The 19,358-nt window shown below is 37.6% G+C and overlaps 1 protein-coding gene across 1 annotated transcript in view; it reads left to right on the forward strand.

Moving 5' to 3' along the window:
* Positions 1 to 19,358, forward strand: part of LOC136714401 (uncharacterized oxidoreductase ZK1290.5) — an 85,346-nt gene that overhangs the window by 61,011 nt on the left and 4,977 nt on the right. Inside the window, exons 5-7 of the mRNA XM_066691895.1 lie at positions 10,919 to 11,101; positions 15,465 to 15,524; positions 17,321 to 17,417. Coding sequence (XP_066547992.1) covers positions 10,919 to 11,101; positions 15,465 to 15,524; positions 17,321 to 17,416 — 339 coding nt within the window. The 3' untranslated portion in view covers position 17,417. The remainder of the gene's footprint in view (positions 1 to 10,918; positions 11,102 to 15,464; positions 15,525 to 17,320; positions 17,418 to 19,358) is intronic.

Raw genomic sequence — 19,358 nt, forward strand, 5'->3', positions numbered from 1 at the left:
AATATGACCCCCAAGGTCGGTTAGGGAATGCAGTACCTAGGGGATTCAAATACTAATCAGGAATTTCCTATTGTATATAGTCCTGACCCTCCTTTGTTGCATTGCTGTATCTGCTACTGGATTTTTTATTTCTCTATATAACTCTTTGGGTTTTCTGCTGTATTCTATATTTTGTGTTATACAAAGTTTAATATAATTTAACCTCAGCACTGGGTAGGGAACCAGACAGATGATAATAATAATAATAATAATAATAATAATAATAATAATAATAATAATAATAATAATAATGGTATTAAGCAGAGAACATTATGTTGCTTTGTGTTTTGAAGTAAATCCTAGCAGCAATTGCAACATTTCTTCAACACATTTCTATAAAGTGGATGAATATTATCTTGCAGCTTCAAGGATTTTATAGTTGAACCACAAAAGCATTGTGCAGTCACTACGGACCACCTATATGCTTTTTCACATATCCTGGGAGTATACTTTCCATTACTTTGCCACAGTAGCTATAGAAAGTAGACTTTCTATATCAGACACAGACCATAGTAAATTTAGACTCTGCTCAGCACTTCCTGCTGTCAGTCCTACCCATAAAATGCCTGCATTGAGACAGAATTGTCTTTTTTTTTTGGTGCCATTGTTAGCTGTGCCATTGTCAGACATCATTGTAATGTAATATGCTAAAAATATGATTTCTATGCTGGCTAATCTCTCCTTTTGCGTTTGCATTGCTCTCCAACTCAGGAAAAAAAGTTATAACATATATTTTCACATTATTTTACAAATAATCCCTCACTACCCATATAAATATTTACTGTAGTATACCGTGGTGAACCGGTAAAGCGTCGGTATGGCTGATCATAATACAAATAGTTGTAAAGCACTCTGCATGCATGCATGCCATACACATAGTTATATATAGTTCCAAATGACCTGTGCCTTGAGAGTTAACACTACTGTGGCACAGAGGGATTAGGTAAGATAAGGGTAAGAGCGTTCATTAGGGTAACGGTTGACGCAAACTTTTTCTAAGTTCCACAATAGATTATTTAGAAGATTATTCACCTCAGCCCTGGTGTACACTCCTGTGGTAAAATTGATGATTCAAAGGGTAGAGGGTACACTTAAGGGACCTGATGGCCTGAGGGCACACACATTATCCATGAAGCCATTTCCATCCATTTGCTGGGTGGGGTAAGTACTCAAAGCACTGGGAATTGCCAACTAGGGTGGTTAGAGCTTTCCTGGCAGCCTCTTCATTAACTTCCTCAGTGGAATCAAGATAAGACTCTATGGGCGAGAGCAGTTTAAACTCGACTTGTAACACACACTGGAGGTAGACTCCTGCCCTGCATTACGGCACCGAAGATAGAGCCAGCCTTTGCAATCTTGCAGGAGGTGAAGCAGAAGAAACGTACAAACCTGGCACACTCCCCCTCCATTTTGGAAAGCACTGTCTCTTGTGCGGAAAATTTTCTATACATGAGGTCCCGGTCCCAGTTCCTAATAATACACTGCCCGCCCGCCCCCCTCCTTTGATGTAACAAAGCTGGACACACAATAGTTATATACAGTAACAAAGACAAATAATGTATTATTTATTATTATTTATTTATTATTTAATAACACACTGTATTATTGCACTTTGTATTGCGCTTATATTTTATAAGTCGCCCTGGACAAGAGCATCTGCTAAGAAATAAATAAATAATAATCAATATGTTGTAGCTTTCACATTGAGTGCTAATTAAAGCCACTGTAAAGAGTGGCTTCTAAATGAATTGGGTGCTTTATACATCCCTTTTTGTAGCAGGCTGAGTTTGGACTAATCATAAAACTGTCACTGTCATGCTAAATTTCCTACTGTTTAACCCAAAGTTTTGTTGTTATTATTGTGTACCATTAAGTGCTGTTTTTTTTTTTTTTGTTTTTTATTCCCCATGAAATTTAACATTTTTAAAGTTTATTGAATAAAGGCCTTTGATTATAACTCATTAACTGCATCTGAGAAGGTCTATGATGCTGTGGAATGGGACTTTATTTCTATAATTGCAGTTAAGTTTCTTTGTTTTTGTTTTTTTCTTCCTTGCACGGTGTGCTATCACTTGTCAGTAGGTGCTTTCCTCTCCCAAGCACAAAAATGTGCCTCTTATCTCTGCCATTGCTGCAATCAGCCTTCAGGTATCAGAGGCCCGATTAGACCCTGGACACTTTTGGAGAGAAAGCCTTGTTGCAGCTTCCCAATCACAGAGGGCTTGGGCCAAAGACCTCATAGCCTCAGAATAGACAGTGAGGTAATGGATGGATGGGACTTGTCAGTGACTAGATTCCCAAGTCTTGCGAGCCCTGTGAAATGCAGAGTGAGTGAAAAGGAAGAGGAGAGCGGCATTCCAGACTAATGCACGGAACCCTAATGCTTTCCTGTTTAGCATACCAGGCCCGAAAAACTGTGCGTGTACTGTGTCCGGCTGACTCACAGGCTACATGCAACCCTTTATCTCTCTTATCCAACAAACCTCGGGCTCTCTCCGTTTCCCAGGAATAGGAGAGGATGTGCTTTGTCACAAGGGTCTGTTACAAAGTAAAAAGCCATACAATACAAAAAGGGGGGTTATTCTTATCGGTGCAATTTTAAAAACCCTCTCCAGAAGAGTTCAGGCTTTTCTAGAGTGATTACACACAGCAGACACATCTGTCATCTGTCAGTTTTTAATTTTATAAGTGGTGTTATTTATTGATTCGTTAGTTGGTGTGTATATTTCAATTATTGTTTTATGGCTGTCTCCTGTAGCTGCAGCTTTTAACTGCTGTTGTCTGGATTTATGTATTTTATGTAATGAAGATCAGAAATCTTACTTAAAACAACCAATGTATATTTTTAGTTTTTTAGTTAATGCAACCTATCAGGTTTCCCTCTCAGTTCTGGAAAATGAAGTGTTTAGTTGCATTGCATGGAAAAGGGCTTCTGAAACAACAAAATGCTGTAAATTACTGTAAATTAAATGTTTTAATACCTATTGTACTATATTGAAGTACATTATTTTTGTATATATTATAATTTCCTCGTTTGTAAACTCTTATGTACTGTGGCCAAATTGAGTGTGGTATTTTTTTCCACTGTTTAAACTGCAGTTTAAAGTAAATTTACATTAATAAAGAGGTTTGACCTGGTGATTAAAGATCTGAACAAGTGCATGTTTTTGGATGTCGGGGGTTGTGGAACAAACTGTAGTTAAAACTGGATTATTTGTGGTTCAAATAGTCTTCTATTGATTGTAACCTTTCTTATGTTCATATAGCTAGGGAAACATATAGAAATAATAGTAGTAGTAGTTTTAGTATAAACAACTACATCGCTGACAACATTAAAAAAAATAAACAAAGTAATGTTGTGTTTGGACATCAAGTATTGTGGTGTTGCAGACGGAGCGTTTAAACAGCATCTGACCACAAAGACCTCCTGGTCGGCATCCCATTGGAAATCATTCACGTTTTACAGAGTCCACTGTCGACTCTTCCAGCGCTTTGGTGTTGCCCGTTTACCTTCAGCACGCTTCGCTGGGTCCCTGCACACTCTCAGCATCCCCGGCAGCAGACCGACCCCTTTCCGCGCCTCCGAGTCCTGCAGCTTCTATATGCTTGCTGCGTCCCCAGAGCCTTTCCCAACACGAAACCCATCTTCACACAGGTTCACAAGTCATGAACTCTAGTCTCACTCAGGCTTCTGCCAGCAGCCCCCCCCACCTCAGAATCCCTTAAGGCTTGTGCTCGAAATAATAGCAATATGCTCAGATATTTTCAGACTTGTTTGAGAAAAGCACCAGGGCTGTCTGCTGTCTGACAGGAGGCAGAGAGACTATGGGGACTAAAATGCTCCAGTGTTTTTCCAGAAGGATTTTTCTATTCTGATTGATTTGGACATGATTATTGAAGTGATTTGTATTTATTTATTTATTTATTTGATTCTGTTCATTTTTACATGTTGTTTTTTCTTTATTTAAAAAGGAATTTGTCAATTTTAACCCCCAAATCTGATATATATATATATTTTGCTTGTTAATCAGATAATTATCTCAAAGTGCATTTATTTTCTTTGATGCTGTAAGATCAGTAGCTTTACTGTCAGTAATTATCAGTCTTTATATGCAGTTGGTTTCTGTTACTCCAGTCTTACTACACTTCATTCAGTATTACCTCAGGTAAAATACATTTAACTCACCAGTAAAACAGTTAATTTTAATATGTTTACAACAAAATAAATAAACTCTTCACTGAGGCTAGTTCAAATCTCTTGTAAAGAGAAAAAAGCCAAACTCTCAGGACAGTAAGTACATTAAATTATGGCAACCTCCAATTCCCATATATTTGTGTGTGAATGAAATTCCATGGGTCTTTTTATATTGTTATAACAAAGAAAAGGGGGAGGGTTATCCCTGAATTGAAGCAGTTATAGTACAAAAGCTTATGTGAAAAAAATGAAAAAGTTCTAAGTGCAGTTCTGATAAGTGGAAATCCTGGCATTGCAAGAGTCTGGATTTGTTTTAAATTCTAATAGGTTTAAATGATATCTGTAATTTGTTAAAGATAATGTTACAGTTACCTCACTGTTATTTTAATAAGGCAACCCAGGGGTCAAGTACTTCAGTGGAATTTTGTTCTAATTGAAAATAAAAGATTATCCACTGACTATAAATAAACAACTTAATAAAGATTTATGGATCATGGGAGCATGGGGTAAGAGCTTCAGCAGCTAAATTTTGAGAAAATGTGAACGTAAGAAGCATATGCAGCCAAAATCCTTCTTGTCCTGGGCCATCTTTCTTTCTTTTTGAAATAATCGGAATGTGTATGTATGTATGTGTATATATATATATATATATATATATATATATATATATATATATATATATATATATATATATATATATATATGTATGTATGTATGTATGTATTATATATATAAAGCTACTCCTGTGCCATTATTATTATTATTATTATTATTATTATTATTATTATTATTATTATAATTATTATTATTATTATTATTATTATGTATTGAGCAGTTAGTCCCCCTTAACAGCTGCGTTGTTATTTTATTTTATTCATGTTAGTGAGAAATAGGTGTGAATGTACCGTTTTTTCCTAAAGGTTTTAAGAAACAGCCCTTTGTGTACTCTTTTGATTTGCACTGTTGCTTCACTTATGGTATATTACCAGTTCAAAAAGATAAGCATTACGTCTACCAGAAAATAAAATGTACCAGAAGTCATTTTCTATATGCTATGTGTAGGTAGTTTTTATGTGTATTGCTCCATGACTGCCTGTAAGTATTGTTGGCTATTTTGAACAGCACGTACTGCCAGACTTCATGGGATTATATTCAGAAGGATATTATGCTGATGCAAATATTTACACATTTTGCCCTAGATCAAATCAAAACTTTGACCAACCCATACCTTACCATGAATCATTTTTATTGTCAGATGCCATTTTCTACTACAAAATAAAAAGGTAATGTAAACAATTTGACAGTTTTCCATAAAAGTGAGGGAAGATTAGTTTTTTAAAGAATAACAAGGACAGGTTGTGCTCAGTAAATGTCCAATGTGTCACTTCGATTTCACGATTTCAGGAAATATTTGATTTATATTGGATATGTTTTTATTTTTTTATTTTGCTAGGCTTGCTGTTCTATGATACCAAGATATTTATTTGCCCGGACTTGACTTCCAAGGTTTTGTATACCTATAACAATAGATCATTAGCCATTGTTTTGCCTAGAGTCATCATAAAAACTGGTGAGATAAAGGGCAGCTTTTCCTTTTATTTTATTATTTTCTTCATGGTCTGGACAAAAGAATGTAAAACTGCTACGCTGGTGAGATCAAGAGTTAATCTGATGTTTTGGCCAGGGGGTTCTACTTTGAATGAGGAGCAGTTGATTCAATTTGCACATTGTTGATAATTTGGCTGATTTAATTTAAATAAACAACGGATGAAGCTGACAAGCAAAAGCTGCATTTCTCAGATAAAACGCTAATCGAATTGGGAAGCTTCAGTATTGGATGTCTGTATGGAAGTCCGAATTTGAGTTCTGCAGTCCAAGATCCCTTCAGCTCTTCAGTGTCTACTTTTTTGAGCTACATTATGTATTTTTAGTTAATAATCTACCAGTAGTTTAATACATGTAACTGAGTGTGAACAGCATACAGTCAATACTTGCCTTTTCACTGCCCACTTGTCTACCTGTCTAAGTTTGTAAAAACAGTGCTGGACTATGACCCTTTTATTTAATTAATGTATGTATCTTTAATAAACTAATGTATTTGTCTGTATATCATTTGAAACAGTAGCCCCTGTTCTTCATTTTCTGTCACACATTTCCAAATCTTAATTGGCAATTAATTATCTTTTGTATTAATGGGTAATGTTTAATGTTGATATAGGTTATCCATAAATTGTTATTGTTGTAATGAGACATGTGCTTGCATATATACATATCCATGTTGACAATACTGGGTCACATCTGTGTTTAGACTTCTGTCTACAGTAACCTATAATCTTCACAACAAAAGCATGTAGTTTGATGCAGATTCTTGATACTGCAAAGTATAAACAAGACATTTCCATTTATTCTGAAGAATTATCCTTAACACATGTAAGTCGAGGATGTACAAGCAATCGACAACAGCTTGAAATCAAATATCAAAATACAGAAACAATTGCAGCACAAGAGTGTCAAAGTGAATTCCTTTTCAGTAAGTTTTTTTTATGGTCCTCATTTATCCCATAGATACTGCTTACTTTACAAGAAAGCTGTGGACGTTAGCTCTTAAATCACATTTGGAATGTCAAGGTTTCTGCAATGATCTTGTAACGTCTACTTTCCTAAGGGTTAGTGTGTGTTTTACTTGACTTCAGAGAGCCCAATCTACATTTTACACTAAACAAGGAATATATCTATTTCTTCCTTAACAGTTAATTTGACATTGAGCAATGGTCCCAGATTTGTATTAGGTAACTTAATGGTTCTTTTTTGGTTTATTTGTAATTTTTTGTACTAGATTTTTGTCTTGGGCTAACTGTCAATGCATTTTAATGTTTGAACTCAGATTACTCTTAATTTTACAACTTTATATTGAAAAAACAAAGCACGGAACAAAAAGCACGGTAGTATAATTGTTTGAGCTATAGAATCTTTAATAAATTTATTATATGATACAAATTGCAAACTTCTTACATTGCCTGAAAGTGTGCTAATCATTACCACAGCAACCTGAAGAAGCACTTTCAATACAAAGTTGTAGTCAGCAGTATATGCACCATTCATTTGAAACAATGTTATTCAGTGACTCATTGATTTAAATAAATATTATTAATTAACTTATCCTATACTTCTTTTTGGTTATGTCTTTGTTGAGCACTCATTCGCCATCGAGAAAATTGTCAAAAGTCCAGTTGATTGAACCAAGTTTATGTTGTGTACACGTTTGACTCCCACTCGTTTGAAACAAATGGAGATTGGTGAGAGCTTTTTTAAGTGTGTGCAAAGAGATTTATGCAGAATGTGTATTTCATTTGCACCTGTCGACCCTTGTTCTAGTCCCTATGCTCAGCTTGGTTATAGGGTTACGGCTCACTTTCTTTGTCACTCTCTTTCAGGACTAAGAATAATCCAGTCACATCTCTCCCAAATCATCTGTTGGTAGCCACAGACAGATACATTTTATTTCTAGGCAATTCTGTTTGTGTTGGATGTACCATGTAGTCCAGGGATTGTTGTGGTGCTTCTGCTTACCACTTACTTTTACACTCTCTCAATGAATTACAGGGTAAAATTGAAACAATATTCCATATGGGAGCAGTGGTGTCCAGCCCTGGGCCTGAAGAGCCCCAGTCCAGCCTTAATATCAATCAATTAAGAAAGATTAGGGAACATTTCGATCTGATCATTTAGGTACATAGATAATTTTGAGCATTTGGATAATTTCCTTAATCTGAACAGGCGACTTGCTTAGTAAATCCTAAACTTGTTTTCCAAGTCTCTAGAAACTGGCGACCTAAATAACTAGCTTGACTCAGTGTAGGACACTCCCGGATTAGAGCCTTAAACAAAGAGTTGTAGGGTAGTATGGGTTTAAGGTTTAAGATTCAATGCTTTTCTTTCCTTTTATTAATTATCTCTATGTCTATGCTGGGTCTTCTGTATAGGTTATTCACATTGTGTTGGTTTAGGACACTCTGGCTCTCTGCTTTTATGCAAATGGTCTGAACGGAGTTATCTTCTTCCTTAAAAAAACAATCAAGTCCATTAGCACAGATGTTCTCTGGCAAACCGCTGGACAGGCATGTCTTGGTTTATATAGATATATCTGGCACAGTTTATGATTACATTTAGATACAACAGGTGTCACCTAGCGTTTTGGGCTTCAGAGCATCTTCCCCCAGCCTAAGAAAAGGAACACACACATTTCTGCGCCAGAACAGTGTTCGTCGAAACGATACAAAATGTTTGAAAAAGGAACAGTTGATCAAATAAAGGGAAACAAGTTTTTTTTTTTTTTTTTTGTATTCCTACTGCACATTTCAAAGCCCCCACAATTTTTTGCAGGAAAAACAAAGGCTTTTTTCAGTTTGCTAGGCTTTTTTTTTTTTTTTTTAGAATGACACTATGATTCATTACTGAAGTGGCATCAGTGCAAAAACAGAAAAAGTGGCATTGGAGTGCCAAAAGGAATGACAAGTGAGGCACCAATTGTGTTTCATGAGCGGGTGGGGGGAAGGGGACCACTTTGGAATGGACATCTACGAATTCCAGCCAAGTTCAAATTGGCTCATTGGAGTTCCAGTAATCATAGCTTAATACCGGAAGGGCAAAGGGCACGTTTCGAAACGCGAGTGGGTGTTGGCTCGAGACTCGGCCCAGGCCACTTCAGCCACCCCTTTAGGAATTTCAAACATCCCGAGGTTAGAGCGGTGGACGCGTCTGCTCCATGATCCCCGCTTCCTGTTACGCGGGCTCTTTTGATCACGCTGCCTTGAGGTCACCCAGACCCAAGCTTCTGAAGGCTGCTCTTCTTCTCTGTCACTCCCGAGGCCCCCGCCAGACCATTGTTACAGCCCCATTGTTGGCCATGGCAGACATTGTGTACCAAAAATCCCTGAAACAGGATATCTCGGGCTGCTTCTGACCTAGTGGAAAATAGACACTCATTTTCCAGCTTGGGAGCATTGGCAGGGTGCATTATTAAAGCTGCAGATGTTCTCGTATTTTTGTTTTGATTGCTTTTTTCTTTTCTTTTTTTTTATCCTTTCTTGCTTCTAGTGCCTTCCAGTTGGCAGGGTTGCAGTCCCCAGTCCCTGCGGACAGCAACATCTTGATTGAGCCTCAACCTCCCGATTATTTGATTAATCTTATTGGCTGCATTTGAGATTTTGGGGGGCGTTCAGCCTGCCTCTCATGCACTCATGAAAAACAGCCTTTATTGCACTACCTGTCTTCGCTTCGTGATCCCTAGTCATCAAATTATTCAAATCTATATACCCATTAGAATTAGCAGATGCCTAAGAGAATCAATGTGTGGATGTTCTCTTTGACCACCAACCTCTCCTGATTGAGTGTAGCTCTGGGAGACACCATCTGGGGTCAGTTCTTGGGGCGACTTGCTTGCAACCTGTCCAGTAATACCAACAAGTCTTTCCCAATGTTTTACCACCAAGAGGCGGAGGTGGGGGGGATTTCTTTCAAATGTGCATTTGCTAAAAATTATATTTTACCAAGTCAGGGTATTTTGAGTCCCAGGCCCATCACCCCAGGTGCTGTGATGATGATTGATGTCTGGGTTTCCTGTCTGTTGGAATGCAAGTAAAGGTGTGACTTGTTTTTTATTTTATTTTTGGCAGGATAGTGCAATCCAAAGCACACTTCTCAGTCAGTTATCTCAAACTGTAGCTGAATCATCCAGTCCCGTGTTTGCCCTCCTCACAAGATGCGGACAGAAAGTTGGAGAGAAAAGTTCTAGTGGGTAACATTTTATATCCCATTTTCCTGTAGAGCTAAAAAGATCTGAGACCCAGAAAGAAAGAAAGAAAGAGCAGGAAAAGGGAGGAAGGGGGAGCGGGTATGGTGGAGGAGGAAGGGGGCGGGGGTTATAACAAAGGACTTTCCCCCATTATGGAACAACCTTTTCAGGGCTTAACATACTTATATCTGTCCCTAGGTGACCAGCTAGGAGAAAAGGCTTTTGACAAACATTTGGCAGTCATAGGGCTGCATGGCCAATGTTGCTTCCATGAGGAGCAGGAATCAAGCTAGTTCAGGACAGCAGGACTGTGTGCACTTGGTTTTCATGGCTTGACTGGCACAATTTCAATTGACTGGGCAGTTTAGGGGAGTGTGAGCTAAGCTAGTCTTTAACACTTTCAGACCGGCTTTTCTGCAGCAAATTAACAAGACCGAACAATTGGCCTGGCTGGGTTAGAAGGGTGAAAGATTCGTTTTTTTGCTAAAAGTAGTAATTCCCGCTCATCTTAACAAAGTTCTCAGGAGATAGTTTGCCAGTTGTTTGTGCTAATAATGTTGTCTGAATATTGCTTTAGTAATTGAATTTGATTATTAAAACTTGACCTTTGTTTTCTAGGACTTTCAGTTACATTGATGTCAAATATAAAGAAGGGCTTTATACCAAGCATTGCAGGGCAACAAATATTAATGAGGATATTCTAGATGAACCTTGACTGTTTGTTTTTTCCCTCAATCAATCTACATAAGAAAACTGAGCAAAGCAAAATTGTAAGCACTACACAAGTCTATGTAAGACAGGTGCTAATACCAGATCAAGAGCCAATAAGGCAGCCAGACACCACACAGAGGCATATCAGTGAATAACAAGATTTTTTAACCCTTGCCCAGGTGGAATATCACCCTTTTCAGAGGCCTCAGGAGCTGCTGGAGTACTGCAGACAGGAGGGAATCGTGTTCGAGGGATTCTGCCCCCTTGCTAAAGGGCAGGCGCTCACCCACCCTACCATCGTCCAACTGGCAAACAAGTATGGTCAGACGCCCTCACAGATCTGCATCTGCTGGAGCATTCAGGTGAGGCATATCTGGTAGAGAACAGCCTTGGCTGGAAGGACAATGTGGAAGCATAGCCTTCTTCTCCTTCTCCTTCTCCTTCTGTTCCCTTGTCTCTCTACTTGCTATTTTCTGACCTTTTTTTTTTTTTGCTTTAATTGTGTGCAATAATGTAGGCATTGGTTTTAAGGGTTTGGTGCTTTTCCTTCTGTTAGGTCAGGTCTGCTGTTGGGTAAATGCCTTATTACAGTATTGGGATACAAGCTGAAACAGAACTCGGATGGTAGATGTAGACTCAATTTACCCTAGGATTTTATTAGCACTTTAGAATGGGTTTACTGTGATTTTACCATAGTTTTACAGTGGTTTCATATAGGTTCACCATGCCTTCTGTACTTACTGCACTGGGGGCCTGATATTAAAACTTCCCACAATTTCCATGCAAAATGTGTACCCCCCCAAACAAAAATTGGAATATATAATTTTTTTTCTGTTTTGCATAAATGTGTTTGTGCCTCGCAAACCTACCTGCGCACTCCACAGTGTGCTGTTATTCCCACTGTTTGAGCCAACTTTGCTAAGCTATTGGATGAATGCGCCCTGCAAATATTGCACAAAAATGTGTATATTCAGTCAAATTTGGGATTTCAAACAATTAAAATGTGATTGCACTATGTGTATGTTTAATGTCAGCCCGGAATACATCTGCATCTCATGTTTGCAATTACAGAGTCATTACCATATGTTAATAGAGCCGTAGAGGAACAGGACTCGGCTTTATCAATTACATTTGTTCTTCCCATCACACAGACACAGACACCACACACACATACACATTATATATTACCCAATACCCATCATTGTCTGTATGTATGTAGGTCATCACAGAATCAAACATAATGCTATTATGTACATTATTACTGCTGTGTGTCCAACATTAATGTGTCTAGCACCTGCTGCAGTGCTGTGTAGCTGCAATATCCTTGGTGATTTACAGTGATGGAAAAAAGTATTTGATCCCCTGCTGATTTTGTACGTTTGCCCACTGACAAAGAAATGATCAGTCTATAATTTTAATGGTAGGTGTATTTTAACAGTGAGAGACAGAATAACAACAAAAAAATCCACAAAAACGCATTTCAAAAAAGTTATACATTGATTTGCATGTTAATGAGGGAAATAAGTATTTGATCCCCTATCAATCAGCAACATTTCTGGCTCCAAGGTGTCTTAAAGGGAGTGCTCCTAATCTCAGCTCGTTACCTGTATAAAAGACACCTGTCCACAGAAGGAATCAAACAATCAGATTCCAAACTCTCCACCATGGCCAAGACCAAAGAGCTGTCCAAGGATGTCAGGGACAAGATTGTAGACCTACACAAGTCTGGAATGGGCTACAAGACCATCGCCAAGCAGCTTGGTGAGAAGGTGACAACAGTTGGTGCGATTATTCGCAAATGGAAGACACACAAAATAACTGTCAGTCTCCCTCGGTCTGGGTTTCCATGCAAGATCTCACCTCGTGGAGTTTCATTGATCATGAGAACGGTGAGGAATCAGCCCAGAACTACACGGGAGGATCTTGTTAATGATCTCAAGGCAGCTGGGACCATAGTCACCAAGAAAACAATTGGTTACACACTATGCCGTGAAGCACTGAAATCCTACAGCGCCCGCAAGGCCCCCCTGTTCAAGAAAGCACATGTACAGGCCCGTCTGAAGTTTGCCAACGTCTGAATGATTCAGAGGAGAACTAGGTGAAAGTGTTGTGGTCAGATGAGACCAAAATCGAGCTCTTTGGCATCAACTCAACTCGCCGTGTTTGGAGGAGGAGGAATGACCCCAAGAACACCATCCCAACCGTCAAACATGGAGGTGGAAACATTATGCTTTGGGGGTGTTTTTCTGCTAAGGGGACAGGACAACGGCACCGCATCAAAGGGATGAAAATGGGTCGTGGATGGTATTCCAGCATGACAATAACCCAAAACACACAGCCAAGGCAACAAAGGAGTGGCTCAAGAAGAAGCACATTAAGGTCCTGGAGTGGCCTAGCCAGCCTCCAGACCTTAATCCCATAGAAAATCTGTGGAGGGAGCTGAAGGTTCAAGTTGCCAAACGTCAGCCTCAAACCCTTAATGACTTGGAGAGGATCTGCAAAGAGGAGTGGGACAAAATCCCTCCTGAGATGTGTGCAAACCTGGTGGCCAACTACAAGAAACGTCTGACCTCTGTGATTGCCAACAAGGGTTTTGCCACCAAGTACTAAGTCGAAAGGGTCAAATACTTATTTCCCTCATTAACATGCAAATCAATTTATAACTTTTTTGAAATGCGTTTTTCTGGATTGTTTTGTTGTTATTCTGTCTCTCACTGTTAAAATACACCTACCATTAAAATTATAGACTGATAATTTCTTTGTCAGTGGGCAAACATACAAAATCAGCAGGGGATCAAATACTTTTTTCCCCCACTGTAGGTAATTAAGCTTACTTATTCAGAAAGTTTATTTTTTATATTTTGAAAATACAGTGCTTACAGTGTGCTTCTGACAAAGCTAAAGGATTATTTATTTATTTATTTATTTATGTTACTTAAGCATTGTGATTAAATTCAGTGCATATTTGGATTATTATTATTATTATTATTATTATTATTATTATTATTATTATTATTATTATTATTATATTAATGTATTGTTATTGATGTCTTACATTGAGTTTGGCTGAATTCTGTTAATGATCCACTTTAAGGGAAACCAATGAGTTCATTTTCTTTGCTTTGCCTTACATTTGCTGCAAGTTCACATTCCCTGAACCATGTTATTGAAACACAATTCTAATTAATAGAAGCTGTGTAAAAGCCTTATTAATCAACTTATAATTGTTCCTTCTACTCTATACAATATATATAGGCTTTATTATTTAAAAAAGGGAAGAAAAAAAATTACACCCCCACTTCTGTAATTGAACCCACAACACCAGGTTTGCAGCGCTGTTCCTTGACCACTGTGACAACAGAGAGTGTGAAACCTGTTGTAAGTAGCCTACAACTATGGAGGGAGATCACTGTTAAAAACATTAATATATGTAAAAATAATTTGTACTTGTAAATGCAGGTACAAATCACAAATACAAGTACAAATCGCAGATTTGTTAGTTAAAACTCGATGAGGATTTAACAGCGCATGCCTTCAGCTACGGAACCCCAGTATTGTGACATGTGAATGCTCATGCGAAATGCCGATGCTAATGCTTAATAAGTCAATGTCAATCTTGTCAAAATACTAATGCTTTATGCTTATTTTAAAAATTATGCATGTGCAGGGCTCCCAAACCAAACATTTTGCCATGTCTTATGACAAGTTAATAGCTCATTTGACTTCCTCAATGGTAGGGTGACAGTCCAGAATTTTCATTTATCATCCCGGTGTCCCGACAATTCTCTCAAAATCATTTACATGTCCCGGTTTTTGGTTCTCCCTTGTTCAGACCCACTTAAAACCTTTAAAATAGACAAGGCATGATTTATGGTCGATCACATGAAGAAGCCAACATTGAACATTGAGGAAGAAGTCATACACATTTGTCATTTTTGTAAACAAGTTATTCAAAAAAGATAACTAGATGTAATGGCAGCAGATATCTGGAAATTAACACTTTTTAACAAATACCATAATTTTAAGAGATGTACTAGTTTAATAAATATTTCATAAATACATTCATTTCTAAGATCAGGATAAATGAGAAGGAGGTACCAAAGGGACTAGCAGAATTAAAAATAAACAAATCACCTTGGCCAGATGGGATCTTTCCAACAGAACTTAAAGAAATGAGGGAAATGATTTACAGACTGCTAACTCAAATATTCCAAATAACAGTTAGAACAACTGATTGGAAAACTGCTAAATGTCATACCTATCCACAAGAAAGGGGACAGAACTGAGCCAGGAAATTACAGACCACTTGTACCATTTTTTGAAGAAACTATTAGACAGCAAATAGAGTCAACATGGGTTTAGACGAGGCAGATCATGTCTTACTAATTTATTAAATTTTTTGAACATGCATCTGCAGCTGTAGATCACGTGAAAGCATATGATATGACATACTTAGATTTTCAAAAAGCTTTTGATAAGGTTCCACACCAAAGACGAACTGACCTGAAATTATAAAACAACTGAAAATATTCCTCAGTCTTTCAATCACTTCTTCAGCAAACCTGTAAAAGAGGACTGGAGGACTGTAATAAAAAAATATATATATCACACTCTTTCCATTGGAAATGCAGACTCCTGATTTTAGTTTTAAGTAAAAAGTAATGATTTCTTTCACCCCATAGTCTTGCAGCCTTGTGTTTAATGTCTTTATTTTGCTATTTTCAGAATGGAGTTGTCACTATTCCCAAGTCAACCAAAGAGGACAGGATCTTGGAAAACTGTCAAGTAAGTTAATGTACTTATTTGTAAATGTCTATACATAGATTCAAAACTGGGGCCACATGCTTATGAATGGAAAGCTCTGGGAATAAGCAGCTACTTGTGTGGCATTCAAGTGAAATATGAGAAATCATAGCAATCAATAGATTCATACATGTTATTATAACACAACAAACACATAGGATGCTTTCTCTGGCAGTGGATTCGATGCATGTTGTCATTGGTGTCCAGTGTCTGCTTTAGCTCTTCAGAAGCATTCACTGATTTCTGTTATGTATTTGTCCTTTTTTAACACCTAGTTCAATTATGAAATTACATTTTAAAGCTTATTAAAACTACTGATTGACAGGCCTTTACTGCTTCACACAATGACTTCTATGTTTAATTATAGTCTACTGAGCAGTATTTTTTTTTATATGAACACCCCTGTATTTAAATAATTAATATTAGCATTATGTGTTGTTGGCTTTCTGGAGGTCAGCTTCTAATGGTTAAAGATTAGAGAGCATCTCATTCAGTTGCTTCTAGTAGCCTGGACTGCGTAAAGAATCCATATAACATCACTCTTGTCAGACACCACTCCTCCTGAAATGACTCCCTTAACTGTACTGTGGAGTCAGCATTAAAATGGATGTGAGAGTGATGTAATACAGGCTCAAAACTGAAGACCACTACAGTTTTTGTACACTTCAATCATTTTTAATTGGCTTGAGATACAGCAATCAAACAGCGCGTAGTCTTAATAATAAGTTGGTCTTAATGATGATTTTCTAAATAAGTGCTAATTGGTAGATCTACAGACATGCAGTATGTCTGTTGTTACAATTAATAAGCCTGTGCAACAGACAATAAATAAGCCAAATAAAAGCCAGTACACACTGGCTGACTGGCACACATTCCTTACAGCTAAAGCAGGTGCTATCTGAGACCGTGGCCTGTTTTAGTTATATTAAGATTTTTAAGGCAACAATAAAACCTCGCATTTTGCAACTGTGCATTCTGGTCATGTTTTTTTTCCACAAAAGTGTATAAAACTTTTTAAACTTTTTATTTTTCATTCCCTTCTGCCTGCCCGGGAAATATATATTTATCACTCAGGCACAATTCTCTACTTCATTGGTTGTTGTTTTTTTTCTTTCTTGCTAATTAAAAGCTGACAGTTATTTTCACAAAGCCACCAGTGCAGTTGGTTTGTTCGTTATGGTTCATTGATTCAAGGCTCCAACAAAGGGAAAATGGTTTCTCTGGCTCTGCGAAAGCCATTGAAAGCTAATGGAGAAGGCAGTTGGTTTTCAAAACCACCATTGACTGACAGCATCAAACCTTTTGAATTCAAGTCGTGCCCAGCTTTGGTTCTCTGATCGAATCAAAACCAGGAATGTTTTATTGTGAATGCCTCAGATGTGCAATCACAGGGAACAAAGACTGTGCACTCCAAATATTTTTTCCTCATCAAACACTTAATAAGCACAGCATTTCCCTTGATTAGTTTTTTTTTCTGTATGCTTTTATTTATATTGGAATCAGTCCTCAATTTTTAATTATAAAAGTCAGATTGTTTAGCATGGACTACATATTTTTTTGTATATTTTCATTTGGGCAAGCAAACTCTTTACACCTCTATAGGCAGAGAAAACCTGGACAGTTCAATCATGTTCACTTATGATTTCTGTGACTAGTCTAAAACACTGTTCACTGGCCCTTTCTTTAATGTACTGTGTATGGTTGTCATTGCCAGTTGGTTCCAGCTGTTGTCGTTTTTTTGGTTTGAAAGTCTAAATATGTCTAACATCACCTCACAGGCACTTCATTTCAACCTAGAGGACACAGACATGGCAATCCTAAATGCACTGCATGATGGGAGACACGTAAGCTGGGATCCAACTGATGTCGTGTAATGTAGGTTTACTCTTTTTCTACTTCATGTCCCCTACTCTCCTCTTCCCTACTTCCCCACATTTCCCCTCTTCTTGACTCATCTGCCACTGCTATCAAAGCAACAGTGTGCTGGAGGCTAACACTGTGAACACTACAACCCCCAAAAGGGTGCATTTTTAATAACCAAATAAATAGCAGCTACAGGTTTGATAATGAATCAGCTGTTTTCAGAGTGCAGTATTCCTGTCAGTTCTGAAAGAATTCACTCTGGATCATAGACTAAGGTGAAATCAAACCCATGATCTAAATCTGGGTTGCCTGTGTTTTCTAGGTTTCATTCCATCCAAATCCTTAACTACTTTGAATTTTTGTGCCCTTCAGTGAACTTTTTTTCTTTATTAGACCTTTATTCTGTACCAGAACTCAGAGACTATGCAGTGTCTCTCTGTTCACTGGTCATGCCATGCACATTTTATCAAACATAACTTACACTTTCCTTGACCTCTTGCATCGTTCAAATTTATGATTCTATTTTGTATAATCATTATTAGGAGCATGCTATTGTAGGTTTTGCTTTGTAGACTAAGGAACACACGGCACATTTCATTCGAAACATCTGTGGATCTGACAGCCGGATATCCCCATGTAATTCTTGCACCGCATAACACATTTTGCCAAGTGCATGTTATACTGCGGAGATAATAACGTGTGAGCAGCACTACTCTCACCAAGTTTTACAGCGATCATTGCATACTCACTCACAAGCAGTGCTGCGCTGTGATTGCTGAGTTTAATGACAATGGATTGCTCGCATTTGTGTGTAATTAATAATTAACAAGCAGCCCTGCGGTTTACATAAAACTCCTATTGCCTAGCAGATTAATCCATTTCAGATTGAATGTAAGTTGCTTTAATATCCTTTCTTTGGAATCAGCAATTTTTATATAAATGTGGATGTGCAGTTAATTTAAGTAGTCTGGTAGCATGCTATTGTCCAAATTTTCATATGTCCTTTATTTTTCCAATGGGCTGCCACTGCATTCATTCTTAGGAGCAACCTGATTTAAATATTATATTATTATAATATAAATAGATATTAAATGTCCCTATTGTTGATTTCTTAGTTATTCCTAGGTATTAGCTTGACAGACTTTTGAACTATTTTCAGTACCATAATTCTGGGACTCATTGTAGTTGGTGAGGTAACTGCAGCATGGACTGGTACATTGTGCTAAACACCTGCCTCTGTAAAATGTAAATGTAAAAATGTTTTAAATGTAATGTGAGTTTATTAAATATATTAATAAAGCACATCAGCATTATACAAAAATCCACAAAACTGATAAGATATAAAGGGACTCCTTCATTCTTTACTATCTTTTAAGGAATTCCTGTGTCTACAGTGTTTCAGTACAGACACAAACTTTAGGCCATTTCTGTCATTTTTTTGTAATGCAAAATGTTTTTGAATTTAATTTAAAAAAATTGCAATCCTTCCTTACCCAAGCAAAACACAACCTAATAAAAATGGGAAATCCTTGGCTTTGATAAATACATTTCCAGTCCATTTTTTGGTAGGAAATTCCTCTTTTATTGCTCCACTTTTAACATTCTGCTTTCAAATTCCTCCTCCCTTCTCGTTAATCTCTTTCACACTGTTTCAGTCACATAAACCATGTCTCTCAGGAAACACTCTAACACCTTGTGTGTTTAAACTGGGGATAAGGTTTCCTTAGGCTGTTGCTGGCATCTGTTTCTAATAGAGCCGTGTTGTCAGCCATCCAGGGGACTGGCTTTTGAACTTGGGCTGAAATTCCAGATATTCACCACTACCTTCATTCCTATAGTCGGTGGTAGAGGGCCTTGTTTTACATGCTTTGTGTCTTTGGTGTCCATGTTTCAATGAGATCTGTTTTTGCGTCAGGGAAATTTCAATTCAGTTTATTGACCGTTGTTCTCATT

The sequence above is a fragment of the Amia ocellicauda genome, chromosome 19 (assembly GCF_036373705.1).
Source record: "Amia ocellicauda isolate fAmiCal2 chromosome 19, fAmiCal2.hap1, whole genome shotgun sequence".
Lineage (NCBI taxonomy): Eukaryota > Metazoa > Chordata > Actinopteri > Amiiformes > Amiidae > Amia > Amia ocellicauda.